We start from the raw sequence: 17,837 nt of genomic DNA on the forward strand, positions 1-17,837 counted from the left end.
CTTTGTTGGCCACCTCCCAGGCCACCTCGAAGAGCACCACGTTATCGGGGGCGCCGGGACCCCCCCAATCCTCCAGGCCCGGCAGGGAACTGACGGACACCGAGCGGGCCAGCGGCATCTGGGGACCCAAATTGGGGAGGGGGCGTCAAACAGGGACCCCCAAAACTTCAGGGGAGACCCCAACCCGAAATGGGAAAGGTGAGACCCCAAAAAATGGGGGGGGAATCCCAAAAAATGGGGGGAAACACCAAAAAATGGGGTGAAAACCCCAAAATGGGGGGGGGGTGTGAGGGGGATCCCAAATTGGGGAGGGGGAGTCAAACAGGGACCCCCAAAATGTCAGGGGAAGACCCCAACCCGAAATGGGAAAGGTGCGACCCCCAAAAATGGGGGGGGAAATCCCAAAAAATGGGGGGAAACACCAAAAAATGGGGCAAAAACCCCAAAATGGGAGGGTGTGGGGGGGATCCCAAATTGGGGAGGGGGCGTCAAACAGGGACCCCCAAAATGTCAGGGGAAGACCCCAACCCGAAATGGGAAAGGTGCGACCCCAAAAAATGGGGGGGAACCACAAAAATATGGGGGAAAACCCCAAAATTAGGGGGTTGCAGGGGGGATCCCAAATCGGGGAGGGGGCGTCAAACAGGGACCCCCAAAACGTCAGGGGAAGACCCCGACCCAAAATGGGAAAGGTGCGACCCCAAAAAATGGGGGGGAAATCCCAAAATGGGGGGGAATCCGCAAAAATGGGGGGGAAACCCCAAAAAATGGGGGGAAACACCAAAATGGGTGGGTTTGGGGGGGATCCCAAATTGGGGAGGGGGAGTCAAACAGGGACCCCCAAAGCGTCAGGGGAGACCCCGACCCGAAATGGGAAAGGTGCGACCCCAAAAATGGGGGAAGAAATCCCAAAAAATGGGGGGAAAACCCCAAAAAATGGGGGGAAAACCCCAAAATGAGGGGGGTTGTGGGGGGGGATCCCAAACTGGGGAGGGGGCGTCAAACAGGGGGGGCACGGGACCCCCAAAATGGGGCAAGGGGGTGAGGAATGGGACCCCCAAAATGTCAGGGGAGACCCCGACCCTAAATGGGAAAAGTGAGACCCCAAAAATGGGGGAAAGATCTCAAAAATGGGGGGAAGATCCCAAAAAATGAGGGGAAATCCCCAAATTTGGGGTCACCCCGGGGTCACGGGACCCCCCCAAAATGGGGAGGGGATTATTTGGGGGGGGGTTCTCCAGAACTTAGGGTGACCCCAAAATAGGGGTTGGAGTGGGATGGGGGGAAAAAGGGGGGGGGTCCTCACAATGAAGACCCCCCCCAATCCATGGGCCCCCCCAAGACCCCATAAGCCCCCCCAGAAACCCCCCCCCCCCACCCATGGGACCCCTCCCCATTTATGGGACCCCCCCCCCCAGGACCTCCCCTCAAGCATGGGACCCCCTCCAAGACCCCATAACCCTGAATAACCCTCCCCCAGGACCCCCCCCCACCCATGGGACCCCCCCCCCCCAGGACCCCATAATCCCTTCAAGACTTCCCCCAAAACCCCAGGACCCCATAACTCCCCTAGGACCCCCCCTCCCCCATGGGACCCCCCCTCATGACCTCATACCCCCCCCCCCAATGTCCCCATAACCTTCCCTCACCCATGGGACCCCATATCACCCATGGGACCCCACCACCCAGGACCCCCTCAGGACCCCTCCCCAAGCCATGGGACCCCCCAAAACCCCATAACCACCCCCCCCCAGAACTCCTTCCCACCTATGGGACCCCCTCCAGGATCCCATAACGCCCCCCAATAACTCCTCATAACCCCATAACCCCCCAGGATCCCTCCTCACTCATGGGACCCCCTTCAGGACCCCACAACTCCCTCATGATCCCCCCCAGGACCCCCCTCCCACTCTCATGGGACCTCCCCAGTACCCCATGACCCCCCCTCCATGACCCCATAACTCCCTCAGGACCCCCCCCCGGACGCCCCCTCAACCATGGGACGCCCCCCTCCCTCATGGGACCCCCCCCCCCCCAAATCCCCCTCAGGACCTCCCCCTTCCTCATGGGACCCCCCCCCCCCGCCAAAATCCCCCTCAGGACCCCCCCTCCCTCATGAGATCCCCTCCCCAAAATCCCCCTCAGCCCCTCCCAACCTCACCCCCCCCCACCCATGGGTGTCCCCCCCACCCAAACTACCCCCAAGCCCCCCCCCGATCCCTCAGCGCCCCCTCCCCACCTCACGGGACCCCCCCCCAGAGGAGCCCCCCCAGCGTTCCAAACTTCTCCAGCACCACGAGGACCCCCCCGGGGACCCCCCCCCACCCCCACGGGACCCCCCCTCAGGAGGAGACCCCTCCCCACGGAGGGTCCCGGGGGGTCTCTCGGTCCTGGGGGGGTTTTTGGTGGGGGGTCCCTTTGCCCTCCCCCCTCCCCTCACCTCCCCGCGCTCCCGCAGCTGATCGCGGACTGACCCCTCCCGCCCCCCGTCCGGGCAGGCCACGCCCTCTCCCCCCGCTGCAGCCACGCCCCTCAGCGCTGATTGGTCCAGACGGTGTGAGAGGGGGGACGGGAGGGAGGTGCGGCACGTGGAGGGGGGGGGTGAGGGGGGGGCAGCTTAAAGGGGAAACGGCGCCTTAAAAGGGCAACGGAGGGGGGGGAGGGGATTGAGGGGTTATGAGGGGGGGTAGGAATGGGGGGGCTCTAGGGAAGGGTATGGGGGGGCTCTAGGGAAGGGTATGGGGGGGCTATGGGGCGGTTGTGGGGCTGTGGGGTGTCCGTGGGGCGGTTTATGGGGTGGTTATAGGGCAGGGTGTGGGGCAGGATATGGGGTGCGCCTCTGAGGGAGGTTATGGGGTTGGTTATGGGGCAGACTGGGGCTGTGGTGCGGGTTATAGCAGAGTCATGGGGTTATGGAACGTCTGTGAGGCAAACTATGGGGCTGTGCGGCGTTTATGGGGATTTTTTTTGGGTTTTGGGGCAGGTCTGGGGTAGGTCATGGGGCTCTGGGACAGCTTGGTGCTGTGGGACAGGTCATGGGGTAGCTATGGCTGTGTGAGGCACCTATGGTGCAGCTTACGGGGTTATGGGGCAAGTTCTGGAGTCGGTTTTGGGAGTTTGGGGGCCGGTTTTGGTGTTTTGGGGCCGTCCCCCCTCACAAGGGGCCCCCCGGCGGTACTGGAGGACCGCGCACCATCGAGAGGAGCGGCCAGAGCGGCCGCTCCCGCCTTTGTCCCCGCCCCCTCCGGCCCCCTGTACGTCACTTCCGGCCGAGGAGAGCGCGAGGGCAGCGCGGGAGCGAAGCGGCGCCGCCATGGCAACGGCGGTGGGGGAAGGGAACTGGGGGCTCGGGGGGGGGGGGGTTTGTGAGGGGTCTGAGGGGGTGGGGGGGGTCCTGGGGGGTCTTCGGGAGGGTCCTGGGGGGGTCCTGGAGGGGTCTGAGGGGGTCCTTGGGGTGTTTGGGGGGTGTTCGTGAGGGGACGGAGGAGTCCCGGATTGCCTGAGGGGATTCTGGGGGGGTCCCTAAGGGAATTGAGGACATCCCTGAGAGGACTGGGGAGAGAATAAAGGGGATGGGGGTGTCCTTGAAGAGGTTGGGGGGGTCCCGGAGAAAGATTTGGAGCAGGGATGAGGGGAATGGGGAAGTTTTGAGGGAATTTGGGGGGGGTCTGAGAAGAGTTGAACGGGTCCTGAGGGGTCCCTGATGGGTTCTGAGGGAATTTGAGGGGTGGTCTGAGGGGGATTTGGGGGGTCCTGAGGGGATGGGGGGGGGTCCTGAGGGCTTTCAGGGGGTCCTGAGGGCTTTCAGGGGGTCCTGAGGGGCTTCAGGTGGTCCTGGGGGGTTTGAGTGGGATCTTGAGGGGGTCCTGAAGTGTTTTAGGGGGTCCTGAGAGGTTTAAGGGCACCTTTGTGGGAATTGGGGGGGTTCTGAATGGGAATTTGGGGGTCCTGGGGAGGATCTGGGAGTGGAATTTAGGGGACCCCCGCCCTGGCTGACCCCAAATCCCCCCCAATTCCCTCCCAGACCCCCAAAGTTCCTGAGGTTCGGGACGTGACCCGGATCGAGCGGATTGGTGAGACACAACCCCCTCATTTTGGGGACCCCCACCCCATTTTGGGGGTTAAATCCCATTTTTTCGGGGAGGTTTGGATGATCCCAAATTTTTAGAGTGGGATTAGTGTGGATTACTCCCAATCCTAAAATTGGGAAAATGGGGCTCAGAAGGATCCCGAAATTTACAGGATCGCTCCCAACGTTTTGGGGGGGATTGAGGGGGTCCCCAAAATGGGGGGACCCCTGGTGACCCCCCCAAATTCCTCTGCCAGGCGCCCACTCCCACATCCGCGGGCTGGGCCTGGACGATGCCTTGGAACCGCGGCAGGTACGAGGACGGGGGAGGTTTGTACCTTTTGGGGAGGGGTCTGCACCCCCAAATTGTGGGGGTTCAGCCCCTGTGGGTGCCCCCCCAGGTGTCCCAGGGCATGGTGGGGCAGCTCTCGGCCCGGCGCGCCGCTGGTGTCATCCTGGAGATGATCAAGGAGGGGAAAATCGCCGGGCGCGCCGTGCTGATCGCCGGGCAGCCGGGCACGGGCAAAACGGCCATTGCCATGGGTGAGTGACCCCAAAAACCACCCCAAAATGTCCCCAAACCACCCCAAATATATCCCCAAATCCCACCCAGAAACACCCCAAAACCATCCCCAAATCCCACCCAAAACCATCCCCAAATCACTGAGCAGCAGGGCACGGGCAAAACGGCCATTGCCATGGGTGAGTGAGCCCAAAAACATCCCAAAAATCACCCCAAAATATCCCAGAAACAGCTGAAAACCATCCCCAAAACCACCCCAAAAATATCCCAAAATGCCACCCCGAAACATCCACAAATCCCTTTCAAACTTAACCCCTGATCCCTCCAACCCCTCAAAACTCCCCCAAATCCCTTTCCAACTCCCCTAAACTCCCCAAATCCCCCTCCAAACCCCCCAAAATCCTCCTCCAAAACCCCAAAACTCCCCCATAACCCCTCCAACCTCCCTAAACTCCCCACAAATGCCCCTCCAACCCCCCCAAAATCCCCCCTAAACTCCCCCAAATCCTCTTCCCACCCCCTCAACTCCCCCAAACTGACCCTAAATCCACCCCAAACCCCCCTAAACTCCCCCAAATCCCTTTCCAACTCCCCTAAATCCCCCAAATCCCCCCCAAACTCCCCCAAATCCCTTTCCAACTCCCCCAGATCCCCTTCCCACCCTTTCAACTCCCCCAAAATGACCCCAAATCCCCCCTAAACTCCCCCAAATCCCTTTCCAACTCCCCTAAATCCCCTTCCCACCCCTCCAACCTCCCTAAACTCCCCCAAATCCCCCTTAAACTCCTCCTAAACCCCTCCAATCTCTCCAATCCCCTTAAACTCCCCCAAACCCCCCCTAAACTCCCCCAAATCCCTTTCAACTCCCCCAAATCCCCTTCCCACCCTCTCAACTCCCCCAAACTGACCCCAAATCCTCCCTAAACCCCCTAAACTTCCCCAAATCCCTTTCCAACTCCCCTAAATCCCCTTCCCACCCCTTCAACTCCCCCAAACTGACCCCAAATCCCCCCTAAACCCCCCAAATCCCCTTCCCACCCTCTCAACTCCCGCAAAATGACCCCAAATCCCCCTCCACTCCCCCCAAATCCCCCTTAAACTCCTCCTAAACCCCTCCCATCTCTCCAATCCCCTTAAACTCCCTCAAATCCCCCCTAGACTCCCCCAAATCCCCCTTAAACTCCTCCTAAACCTCTCCAATCCCCTTAAACTCCCCCAAATCCCCCCTAAACTCCCCCAAATCCCCTTCCCACCCCCTCAACTCCCCCAAACTCCCCCAAATTCCCCCTAAACTCCCCCAAATCCCCCCTATACTTCCCCAAATCCCTTTCCAACTCCCCCAAATCCCCTTCCCACCCCCTCAACTCCCCCAAAATGACCCCAAATCTCCCTTAAACTCCCCCAAATCCCCCCCAAACTGACCCCAAACCCCCCCTAAACTCCCCCAAATCCCCTTCCCACCCCCTCAACTCCCCCAAACTGACCCCAAATCCCCCCTAAACTCCCCCAAATCCCTTTCCAACTCCCCCAAATCCCTTTCCAACTCCCCCAAATCCCCTTCCCACCCCCTCAACTCCCCCAAACTGACCCCAAATCCCCCCCAAACCCCGTTTTTCCCCCCAGGCATGGCGCAGGCCCTGGGCCCTGACACTCCCTTCACGGCCATTGCGGGCAGTGAGATTTTCTCCCTGGAGATGTCGCGCACCGAGGCGCTCACCCAGGCCTTCCGCCGCTCCATCGGCGTCCGCATCAAGTACGGGGCCATTTCGGGGCTCCCACCCCCATTTTGGGGCTTTTTGGGGTCCCCACTCTCTTCTTTTCTTCCTCCTGTTGTGTATTTTTCTCTGTTTAAATCCCTGTTCAGGTTTTTGGTTTCGTTTCGGAGCACTCGAATTTTGTCAGCTCCAATTTTCAGGTCCCGTCTCAAATTTGGAGGGCCCCACCCCAATTTTAGGGTCCCCACCTACTCCATTTTGGGGTTCCCACATCTTGGTTTTTCTTGCTCACCGTTTTTGGGCTTTCTTGTTGGATTTTTCTCTCGTTTTATTTTTTACACCTTATTTTTGTTTTTATTTTGGGGAATTTAGAGGGGGACTTGGGGGGATTTAGGGGGGTTGGAGGAGGATTTGGGGGATTTAGGGAGTTTGGGGAGGTCAGGGGTGAGTTTGAGGGTTTGAGGGGAGTTTAAAATTTCGAGTTTCCTCACAATTTTGGGGTTCCTCATCCTAATTTAGATCCCCCCCACACCCAATTTTGGGGTTCCTCATCCTACTTGAGATTCCCCCCCACACACAATTTTGGGGTTCCCCATCCTAATTTAGGTTCCCTTCCCCAAAATCCTGATCCATTTCAGGATCTGTCCCCCAAATTTCAGAATATTTTCTTTCATTTTCAGTCTCCCCGTCACATTTTGTTCCTCCTGCTTCCCATTTTCCTTTTTTGAGCTCAATTTCATTTTTTTCTTTCCCTGTTTTGGGGCTCAACACCCCAGTTTTGGGGCTTCTACTTAAATATTGGAGTTCTGTCTGAATTTTGGGGTTCCCATATCCTGTTCTGCTACTCTGGACCCCTCAAATTTCACTCTCCACCCCAATTTTGGGGTTCCCCCACCCCATTTAAATGTCCCAACACCCAAATTTTGGGCTTCCCCCCTCATTTTTGGGGTGTTTCCCCTCTTTTTTGCCTTACAGGGAGGAGACTGAGATCATCGAGGGGGAGGTGGTGGAAATCCAGATCGACCGCCCAGCCACCGGCACGGTGAGGGGGGACCCCAAAACCCCCTTTGTGCCCCCAAAAAAATCCCCTTAGGAGACCCCAAAACTCCTTTGAGGTTTTTTTTGGGGTCCCCCCAAACCTTCCTCTTCCTCCCAGGGGACCAAAGTGGGGAAGCTGACGCTGAAAACGACAGAAATGGAGACCATTTATGATTTGGGGGCGAAGATGATCGAGGCCCTGAGCAAGGAGAAGGTGCAGGCAGGGTGAGTGGGGGTCCCCCAAATTGGGGAGACCCCAAAACTTGAGGCACACCCAGAAATTGGGGTGGGGACCACAGAATTTGGGGTGGTGGGAGCTGGAATTGAGGTGGGAGATGATTTAGGAGCTGGGGGTGAAGAGATTGAGGGGAGAAGGTGCCAATGAGGGGGAGCCCAAAATGAGGGTGAGGGGCTCTGGAATTGGGGTGGGGGCCGTGAAATCTGGGGGGAAAAGGGTGGGAAATGTGAGGGGGAAAAGGGCGGGAAATGTGAGGGGGGGAAAAGGGCGGGAAATGTGAGGGGAAAAAGTGGGAAATGTGAGGAGAAAAGTGGGAAAGGTGAGGGAAGAAAAGACAGGAAATGTGAGGGGAAAAAGGAAAATATGAGGGGGGAAAAGGATGGGGAGTGTGAGGGGAAAAAGGGAACTGTGAGGGGGGAAAAAGGTGGGAAATGTGAGGAGGAAAAAGGTGGGAAATATGAGGGGAGAAAAGGGAAATGTGAGGGGGGAAAAGGGTGGGAAATTTGAGGGGGAAAAGGTGGGAAATGTGAGGAGAAAAGAGTGGGAAAGGTGAGGGAAGAAAAAACAGGAAACGTGAGGGGAAAAACAGTGGGAAAGGTGAGGGGGAAAAGAGCAGGAAATGTGAGGGGAAAAAGGAAAATATGAGGTGGGAAAAGGGTGGGGAGTGTGAGGGGAAAAAGAATGAGAAATGTGAGGGGGAAAAGGGAACTGTGAGGAGGGAAAAGGGTGGGAAATGTGAGGGGAGAAAAAGGGAAATGTGAGGGGGAAAAGAGAGGGAAATGTGAGGAGGAAAAAGGTGGGAAATATGAGGGGAGAAAAGGGAAATGTGAGGCAGGAAAAGGGCGGGAAATGTGAGGGGGAAAAAGGGAAATGTGAGGGGGAAAAAGAGCGGGAAATGTGAGAGGAAGAAAGTGGGAAATGTGAGGGGAGAAAAGGGAAATGTGAGGGGGGAAAAGGGCGGGAAACGTGAGGGGAAAAAAGGCGGGAAACGTGAGGGGGAAAAAGGGAAATGTGAGGGGGAAAAAAGGAAATGTGAAGGGGGGGAAAGGGTGGAAAATGTGAGGGGACAAAAAGGGAAATGTGAGGAGGAAAAAGGGGGGAAATGTGAGGGGAGAAAAGGGAAATGTGAGGGGAGAAAAGGGAAATGTGAGGGGGGAAAAGAGCGGGAAATGTGAGAGGAAGAAGGTGGGAAATGTGAGGGGGAAAAAGGGAAATGTGAAGGGAAGGAAAGGGTGGAAAATGTGAGGGGAGAAAAAGGGAAATGTGAGGGGGAAAAAGGGAAATGTGAGGGGGAAAAAGGCAGGAAACATGAGGGGGGAAAAGGGAAATGTGAAGAGGGGGAAAAGGGAGAGAAATGTGAAGGGGAAAAAGTGGGAAATGTGAGGGGAGAAAAGGCTGAGGAACGTGAAGGGAGAAAAGGGAAATACGAGGGGAAAAAGGGAGGGAAACGTGAGGGGAAAAAGGGCGGGAAGCATGAGGGGAAAAAGGGTGGGAAATGTGAGGGGGGGAAAGGGTGGGAAATGTGAGGGGAAAAAGGGCGGGAAGCATGAGGGGAAAAAGGGTGGGAAATGTGAGGGGAAAAAAGAGCAGGAAACGTGAGGGGGAAAAAGGGTGGGAAATGTGAGGGAAAAAAGGAAATGTGAGGGGAAAAAGGGAAATTTGAGGAGTGAAAAAAATACCAAAATACCCCGTTTTCTCCCCAGTGATGTCATCACCATCGACAAGGCCACAGGGAAGATCTCGAAGCTGGGGCGCTCCTTCACCCGAGCACGGGACTACGACGCCATGGGGGCACAGGTGAGGCTTTTTGGGGGTTTTTGGGTGGTACAGGGAGGATTTTGGGGTGGTCCTGACCCCCTGAATTCTCCCTCCCCAGACGAAATTCGTGCAGTGCCCCGACGGGGAGCTGCAGAAACGGCGCGAGGTCGTTCACACGGTGTCGCTGCACGAGATCGACGTCATCAACTCCCGCACCCAGGGCTTCCTGGCCCTGTTCTCAGGTACCCCCAGACCCCAAAACTGACCCCAAAAAATCCCAAAATGTCCCTCACCCAGCCCAGGGCTTCCTGGCCCTGTTCTCAGGTACCCTCAGACCCCAAAACTGACCCCAAAAACCCCAAACTGACCCTCACCCAGCCCAGGGCTTCCTGGCCCTGTTCTCAGGTACCCTCAGACCCCAAAACTGACCCCACGAACCCCAAACTGCCCCCAAAAACCCCAAACTGTTCCTCACTCAGCCCAGGGCTTCTTTGCCCTGTTCTCAGGTACCCCCAGACCCCAAAACTGACCCCAAAAACCCCAAACTGACCCCAAAAACCCCAAACTGTCCCTCACCCAGCCCAGGGCTTCCTTGCTCTCTTCTCAGGTACCCTCAGACCCCAAAACTGACCCCAAAAACCCCAAACTGACCCCAAAAACCCCAAACTGTCCCTCACCCAGCCCAGGGCTTCCTCACGCTGTTTTTGGGTACCCTCACACCCCAAAACTGACCCCAAAAACCCCAAACTGTCCCTCACCCCACCCAGGGCTCCCTCACTCTGTTTTTGGCTACCCCAAACTCCCAAAACTGCACCTGACCCACCCCGGGGCTTCTGAGCCCTCTTTTTGGGGACTCTCAGACCCCAAAACTGCACCTGGGACCCCCAAAACTGCCTCTGACCCCCCCCCAAACCCCAAATGCAGGTGACACAGGTGAGATCAAGCCGGAGGTGCGGGAGCAGATCAACGCCAAAGTGGCCGAGTGGCGTGAGGAGGGCAAGGCCGAGGTCATCCCTGGGGTGAGCCCTGAGCCCCAAAAACCCCTCAAGAGCACCTCAGGACCCCCCCAAAAATCATTACAAGCCCCCCAAAAACCCTCCCCAGGTGTTGTTCATCGATGAGGTTCACATGTTGGACATCGAGAGCTTCTCCTTCCTCAACCGGGCTCTGGAGAGCGACATGGCGCCCGTGCTGATCATGGCCACGAACCGCGGCATCACCAGGTACCTGGGCACACCTGGGCACATCTGGGCACATCTGGGCACCCTTGGGCACCCCTGGGCACATCTGGGCACCCCTGGGCACATCTGGGCACCCCTGGGCACACCTGGGCACCCCAAAACCTGAGGTGAACCCCCTCAATGCCCACGTGTCCCTCAGGATCCGAGGCACCGCCCACCGCAGCCCCCACGGGCTCCCGTTGGATCTGCTGGACCGGCTGCTGATCATTGCCACGGCCCCGTACGGCGACAAGGAGACGCGGCAGATCCTCAAAATCAGGTGGGACGCCCCAAAAATCCACACAGGCGCCCCTAAATTCTCCTTGATACCACGCCCTGATACACCTGGGTACCCCAAAAAGCATCATCGTGGTGGCTGTGGGGAGAAAGAGACCCAGAAAGTTCTCAAAATAGGGTGGGGACCCCTAAAAACCATCTCTGACACCCCCAAAATCAACTGGAACCCTGAAACCCACCCTGGACACCCCAAATGCCCTGAACTTCAAACATGGTTGGTGTCCCTCAACACACCTGGGGTGCCCCATAACCCTCTTCAGGTTACCCCAAAATCTTTGTCACCCCAAAAGCCTCCTGGGGTACCCCATAACTCTCTCCAGGTGCCCCAATCAATCTTGGGGTGTCCTTTATTCCCTCAGGGTCCCCCTTGACACCCCAAAAGCCTCTTGGGGTACCCCATAACTCTCTCCAGGTGCTCCAATCAATCTTGGGGTGCCCTTTAACTCCCTCATGGTCCTCCTTGACACCCCAAAAACATCTTGGGGTGCCCCATAACCCTCTTCAGGTTATCCCCAATATCTTGACACCTCAAAAGCATCTTGGGGTACCCCATAGCTCTCTCCAGGTGCCCTCATCAATCTTGGGGTGCCCTTTAACTCCCTCAGGGTCTTCCTAGACACCCCAAAAGCCTTTTGGGGTGCCCCATAACCCTCTTCAGGTTACCCCCAAAATCCTTGACATCCCAAAAGCATCTTGGGGTACCCCATAGCTCTTTCCAGGTGCCCTGATCAATCTTGGGGTGCCCCTTAATTCCCTCAGAGTCCCCCTTGACACCCCAAAAGCCTCTTGGGGTACCCCATAACTCTCTCCAGGTGCCCCGATCAATCTTGGGTGCCCCTTATTCCCTCAGGGTTTCCTCAGACACCCCAAAAGCCTCTTGGGGTACCCCATAACTCTCTCCAGGTGCTCCAATCAATCTTGGGGTGCCCCTTAATTCCCTCAGGGTTTCCTCAGACACCCCAAAACCCCGTCAGGCCCACCCCTAATCCCAACCCCTTAAGGACCTTCAGTTGCCCCACTGGGTACCCCATAACTCCTTCAGGATACCCCAAAACCACATTTTGGGGGGGGGGGGCACTTTTGGGTCCCCCCTGCCGCATTTTAGGGGATCCCCTGGGCCATTTTGGGGGCGCAGGTGCGAGGAGGAAGACGTGGAGATGACGGAGGACGCGTACGCGGTGCTGACGCGCATCGGGCTGGAGACGTCGCTGCGCTACGCCATGCAGCTCATCACCGCCGCCAGCCTGGTGGCCAGGAAACGCAAGGTGGGCACCCCAAAAAGACACCCCAAAATGTGGGGAATGGGCTCCTAAAACTGGGGTGAGGAGGTGGGGTGGGATGCCAAATTGGGGGGGGGGGCAGCGTACATGAGGTGCTGAGGGAGGTTCAGGGGGGTCTGGGGGAGGTTTGGGGTGACACACGGGTGGGTTTGGGGTGGTCCTGATGGTTTGGGGTCACATGTGGGGTTTGGGAAAATTTTGGGAAATGTGAGGTGGGAAAAAGAGCAGGAAATGTGAGGGGTAAAGAGTGGGAAAGGTGAGGGGAGAAAAGGGCGGGAAACATGAGGGAAAAAGAGAAATGAGAGAAAAAAGGGTGAGAAACGTGAGGGACAGAGCAGGGAAAAGAGCGGGAAACGTGATGGGGGAAAGGGCGGGAAACGTGAGGGAGAAAAAAAGGCAGGAAATGTGAGGAGAAAGAGTGAAAAAACAGGAAAAGAGTTGGAAACATGAGGAGGGATAAAGGGCAGGAAATGTGAGGGGAGAAAAGGATGGGAAACGTGAGGGGTAAAGAGTGGGAAACATGAGGGGAGAAAATGGCAGGAAACATGAGGGGAAAAAGCGGGAAATGTGAGGGGAGAAAAGAGGAGGAAAGGTGAGGGGGAAAAAGGGCGGGAAACAAGAGAGGAGAAAAAGAGAAATGAGAGAAAAAAGGGTGAGAAACGAGGGACAGAGCAGGAAACATGAGGGGAAAAAGGGTGGGAAATGTGAGGGGAAAAAATGGAGGGAAATGTGAGGGGAGAAAAGAGTGGGAAATGTGAGGGGAGAAAAGAGTGGGAAATGTGAGGGGGAGAAAGGGTGGGAAATGTGAGGAACAAAGAGCAGGAAACATGAGGAGGAAAAGGGCGGGAAACGTGAGGGGGAGAAAAGGCAGAAAATGTGAGGTAAAAAATGGGAAACGTGAGGGAAAAAAAGGGAAAAGTGAGAGGAAAAAATGGTGGGAAAAGTGAGGGGAGAAAAAGCAGGAAATGTGAGGAGGCAAGAGTGAAAAACAGGAAAAGAGTGGGGAAACGTGAGGGGAGAAAAGAGCGGGAAATGTGAGGGGGGAAAAAGAGCAGGAAACGTGAGGGGAGAAAAGGGTGGGAAATGGGAGGGGAGGGAAAAAAGCAGGAAATGTGTGAGGAGAAAATGAATGAAAAACAAGAAAAGAGAGTGGGAAACATGAAGTGAAATATTGGGAAACGTGAGGGGGAAAAGAGCGGGAAATGTGAGGGGGAAAAAAGAGCAGGAAACGTGAGGGGAAAAAAAGGGAAAAGTGAGAGGAAAAATGGTGGGAAAAGTGAGGGGAGAAAAAGGAGGGAAATGTGTGAGTAAAAAAGTGGGAAATGTGAGGGGAGGAAAAAAGGCAGGAAATGTGAGGAGGCAAAAGAATGAAAAATAGGAAAAGAGAGTGGGAAACATGAGGTGCAATATTTGCAGAAAACATGAGGAGGCAAGAGTGAAAAACAGGAAAAGAGTGGGAAACATGAGGGGAGAAAAGGGCAGGAAATGTGAGGGGAGAAAAGGGCGGAAAACATGAGGGGAAGAAGGCAGAAAATGTGAGGTAAAAAATGGGAAACGTGAGGGAAAAAAAGGGAAAAGTGAAAGGAAAAAATGGTGGGAAAAGTGAGGGGAGACAAAGGAGGGAAATGTGAGAGTAAAAAAGTGGGAAACGCGAGGGGAGAAAAAAGGCAGGAAATGTGAGGAGGCAAAAGAATGAAAAACAGGAAAAGAGAGTGGGAAACATGAAGTGAAATATTGGAAAACGTGAGGGGAAAAAGAGCGGGAAATGTGAGGGGAAAAAAGAGCAGGAAACGTGAGGGGAGAAAAGAGCGGGAAATGGGAGGGGAGGAAAAAAAGCAGGAAATGTGTGAGGAGAAAAAGAGTGAAAAGCAGGAGAAGAGAGTGGGAAACGTGAAGTGAAATATTGGGAAACGTGAGGGGAAAAAGAGCGGGAAATGTGAGGGGAGAAAAGGGGGGGAAATGGGAGGGGAGAAAAGGGGGGGAAATGGGAGGGGAGGAAAAAAAGCAGGAAATGTGTGAGCAGAAAAAGTGTGAAAAGCAGGAAAAGAGAGTGGGAAATGTGAGGGGAGAAAAGGGCGGGAAACGTGAGGGGAAAAAGAGCGGGAAACGTGAGGGGAGGAAAAAAGGCAGGAAGTGTGAGGAGGCAAAAGAATGAAAAACAGGAAAAGAGAGTGGGAAACATGAAGTGAAATATTGGGAAATGTGAGGGGGAAAAGAGCGGGAAATGTGAGGGGAGAAAAGGGTGGGAAACGTGAGGGGAGAAAAGGGCGGGAAACGTGAGGGGAGAAAAGGGCGGGAAACGTGAAGGGAGAAAAGAGCGGGAAATGGGAGGGGAGAAAAGAGTGGGAAACGTGAGGGAGGAAGGGCATGAAACATGAGGGGAAAAAGGTAGAAAATGTGAGGTAAAAAATGGGAAACGTGAGGGATAAAAGGGAAAAGTGAGAGGAAAAAATGGTGGGAAAAGTGAGGGGAGAAAAAGGAGGGAAATGTGAGAGTAAAAAAGTGGGAAACATGAGGGGAGAAAAGGGCGGGAAATGGGAGGGGAGAAAAGGGCGGGAAATGGGAGGGGAGGAAAAAAGGCAGGAAATGTGTGAGGAGAAAAAGAGTGAAAGAAAAGAGAGTGGGAAATGTGAGGGGAGAAAAGGGCGGGAAACGTGAGGGGAAAAAGAGCGGGAAATGTGAGGGGAGGAAAAAAGGCAGGAAGTGTGAGGAGGCAAAAGAATGAAAAACAGGAAAAGAGAGTGGGAAACATGAAGTGAAATATTGGGAAACGTGAGGGGAAAAAGAGCGGGAAATGTGAGGGGAGAAAAGGGCGGGAAATGTGAGGGGAGAAAAGAGCAGGAAACGTGAGGGGAGAAAAGAGCGGGAAATGGGAGGGGAGGAAAAAAAGCAGGAAATGTGTGAGGAGAAAAAGAGTGAAAAGCAGGAAAAGAGAGTGGGAAACATGAAGTGAAATATTGGTAAACATGAGGGGAGAAAAGGGCGGGAAACGTGAGGGGAGAAAAGGGCGGGAAATGTGAGGGGAAAAAGAGCAGGAAACGTGAGGGGAGAAAAGAGCGGGAAACGTGAGGGGAGAAAAGAGCGGGAAATGGGAGGGGAGGAAAAAAAGCAGGAAATGTGTGAGGAGAAAAAGAGTGAAAAGCAGGAGAAGAGAGTGGGAAACATGAAGTGAAATATTGGGAAACGTGAGGGGGAAAAGAGCGGGAAATGTGAGGGGGAAAAAGCAGGAAACATGAGGGGAAAAAAGGGTGGGAAACGTGAGGGGAGAAAAGGGCGGGAAACGTGAAGGGAGAAAAGAGCGGGAAATGGGAGGGGAGGAAAAAAAGCAGGAAATGTGTGAGGAGAAAAAGAGTGAAAAGCAGGAAAAGTGAGTGGGAAATGTGAGGGGAGAAAAGGGCGGGAAATGTGAGGGGAGAAAAGGGCGGGAAATGGGAGGGGAGGAAAAAAAGCAGGAAATGTGAGGAGGCAAAAGAATGAAAAACAGGAAAAGAGAGTGGGAAACATGAAGTGAAATATTGGGAAACGTGAGGGGGAAAAGAGCGGGAAACGTGAGGAGAGAAAAGGGCGGGAAACGTGAGGGGAGAAAAGGGCGGGAAACATGAGGGGAGAAAAGGGGGGGAAATGGGAGGGGAGGAAAAAAAGCAGGAAATGTGTGAGGAGAAAAAGAGTGAAAAGCAGGAGAAGAGAGTGGGAAACGTGAAGTGCAATATTGGTGGCCTCGCAGGGCGCGGAGGTGGGCGTGGAGGACATCAAGCGCGTGTACTCGCTGTTCCTGGACGAGTCGCGCTCCACGCAGTACATGAGGGAGTACCAGGAGGCCTTTCTGTTCAACGAGCTCCGTGAGTACCCGGGGACACCCGGGGGACACCTGGGGGGGACACCCGGGGGTCCCCAGAACAGCGTGGGTAACATGGGGCGACGTGGAGGGGTAAAAATGGGAGAAAATTGGGGTAAAACGGTCAAAAATTAATGAGGTAGGGAGTGGAAATTGAAGGAAAAATCATGAGGATTGGGCAAAACAGCAGGAAAAATGGTAAAAATGGGTGGAGTTTGACAAAAGCAGGATAAATGGGGGGGAAATGGAAGAAGTGGAGGAAAAATGTGCCGTACAGGGTAAAATATGGGAAATGTAGTAAAAAATGAGGAAATTGGGTGTATGAGGGAGAAAAATATAGAAGTTAAGGAATTGGGGCAAACGGAGGGGAAGTTGAGTAAGAATGGGTTCAAAATCAGGCAGCATGAAATGCAAAATGAAGAAATGGGAGAAAGGGGAAAACTTGGGCAAAAATAAGGGGAGAAATGGGCTAAAAATTGGGTAGAAAGGGGAGAAATAGAAAAAAGTTGAAACAAAGTTGGAGGCAAAGGGATGAAATGGGAAGAAATTAGGTGGAAATTAGGGAAATCACATAAAAAACAGTAAAAATTAATAAAATGGAGGAATTGAGACAAAGATAAGTGGAAATGGGATGGAAATTGGGTAAAAGCAGGGAAAAATAGATAAAAATGAAGGAAAAGGGGCAAATTGGGGATTTAGGGGTGCTGACCCAGCTCCTTCTTCCTTCTCTCCACAGAGGGTGAATCCATGGAAACACCGTGACCCCCTCCCCCCATTTCCCCTCCCCCACTTTGTACAATAAATCCGATTTGGAGCCCAAAATTTCCCAAAAATTGGGGAAGGGGCAGTGCCTTTATTTGGGGGTTCAGTGGGGGTCTTCATCCATCGCTGAACTGGAAGAAGAGGCGCCTTCGTTGGGGGTCTGGGGGGTCCCCAAAATGGGGCACAAAGGGGATCTGGAGGATTTGGGAGAAGCCTTCGGAGAGGTCGGGGGCCACAAATTGTTTCCTGGGGGGGAGGAAATGGGGAAAAATCACCCGGATTTGGGTAAAGTGGGAGGAAAAACCAGCAAAAATGGGATAAACCCACCCAAGATAGGAGAAGGGAGGAGGAAAAGGTAAAAGCCCACCCAAAATGAGGAAGAATAGAACAGGGAAGAACCCCCAAAACTGGAAAAGAATAAAAAAAAGTAATGGGGCTAAATAATGGAGAAAAGGGCAAAAAACCCCAAACCAGCCCCAAATTTCCCCAATCCCCAAAGCCTCTCTAAACCATCCCTACAGAGCTCCCAAAACATCTCCAATGCCCCAAAATTCCTCTCAGATCCCCCAAAATCCCCCCCAAGCCCCTTTAGATCCTTCCCAGATTCCCCAAAATTCCCCCTGGGTCCCCCCCCCAGCCTCTCTAAACCATCCCTACAGAGCTCCCAAAACATCTCAAATGCCCCAAAATTCCTCTCAGATCCCCCAAAATTCCCCCTGGGTCCCCCCAAACCCAATCCCGTCTCACTTGTAGCTGAACAGAACAGCGTCAGTGACGGGGACGTGGCCGCTTTGCGTCATATCCCGGAACTTTTTGGGGTGAAAACCCAAAGAAAAAGGTTCAGGGGGTGCTGAGGGTTGAGGAGGAGGAGGATCTGGACCCCCTCAGCCCCCTCCTCACCCTGCAGTTGTGCCGTGCCTGCTCCAGGCTCGCCGTGAACTGGAGGCACCGACATGGCACCGCAGCCTCCCGGGCGCAGGACACGAACCTGAGGGGGAGCAGGGCGGGTCAGGGGATCCCCAAAACCCCAGAAAACCCCAAGGGTTGGGGGCAGCAGCTCCCAGTGCCCTCCCAGTGCCCTCCCAGTGCCCTCCCAGTGCCC

At 54.9% G+C, this 17,837-nt stretch overlaps 3 protein-coding genes across 8 annotated transcripts in view; 1 reads left to right on the forward strand and 2 right to left on the reverse strand.

The window, feature by feature from the left end:
* The window catches only part of GYS1 (glycogen synthase 1), a 29,118-nt gene extending 26,576 nt beyond the window's left edge, over positions 1-2,542 (reverse strand). For 2 of the 4 annotated variants that reach the window (XM_071420200.1, XM_071420198.1), the window contains exons 1-2: positions 2,441-2,542; positions 1-118 (exon numbers count right to left, since the gene is read on the reverse strand). In XM_071420200.1, coding sequence (XP_071276301.1) covers positions 1-118 — 118 coding nt within the window. In that variant the 5' untranslated portion in view covers positions 2,441-2,542. The remainder of the gene's footprint in view (positions 119-2,440) is intronic. The other 2 variants (XM_071420199.1, XM_071420201.1) reach the window with 2 other exon arrangements.
* On the forward strand, positions 65-16,795 carry RUVBL2 (RuvB like AAA ATPase 2). 3 transcript variants are annotated; one of them, XM_071420212.1, is made up of 16 exons: positions 65-198; positions 2,459-2,556; positions 4,025-4,073; positions 4,327-4,382; positions 4,471-4,612; positions 6,216-6,345; positions 7,283-7,349; positions 7,464-7,570; positions 9,287-9,380; positions 9,460-9,583; positions 10,266-10,360; positions 10,446-10,564; positions 10,722-10,841; positions 11,994-12,123; positions 15,863-15,977; positions 16,710-16,795. In XM_071420212.1, exons 5-16 carry the CDS (start codon positions 4,483-4,485, stop codon positions 16,733-16,735), a joined length of 1,257 nt encoding a protein of 418 aa, XP_071276313.1. In that variant the 5' UTR covers positions 65-198; positions 2,459-2,556; positions 4,025-4,073; positions 4,327-4,382; positions 4,471-4,482; the 3' UTR covers positions 16,736-16,795. The 3 variants fall into 3 exon arrangements, with proteins under 3 accessions (XP_071276313.1, XP_071276312.1, XP_071276314.1); XM_071420211.1 differs by lacking the exons at positions 65-198; positions 2,459-2,556 and adding an exon at positions 2,905-3,325; XM_071420213.1 differs by lacking the exons at positions 65-198; positions 2,459-2,556; positions 4,025-4,073; positions 4,327-4,382; positions 4,471-4,612 and adding an exon at positions 4,718-4,771.
* PNKP (polynucleotide kinase 3'-phosphatase) overlaps positions 16,796-17,837 on the reverse strand; it is a 13,940-nt gene continuing 12,898 nt past the window's right edge. Inside the window, 3 exon segments of the mRNA XM_071420214.1 lie at positions 16,796-16,981; positions 17,483-17,544; positions 17,636-17,723. Coding sequence (XP_071276315.1) covers positions 16,852-16,981; positions 17,483-17,544; positions 17,636-17,723 — 280 coding nt within the window. The 3' untranslated portion in view covers positions 16,796-16,851.

The sequence above is a fragment of the Agelaius tricolor genome, unplaced genomic scaffold (assembly GCF_023055355.1).
Source record: "Agelaius tricolor isolate 1412-34295 unplaced genomic scaffold, bAgeTri1.0.p SCAF_128, whole genome shotgun sequence".
In the NCBI taxonomy this organism is placed as follows: domain Eukaryota; kingdom Metazoa; phylum Chordata; class Aves; order Passeriformes; family Icteridae; genus Agelaius; species Agelaius tricolor.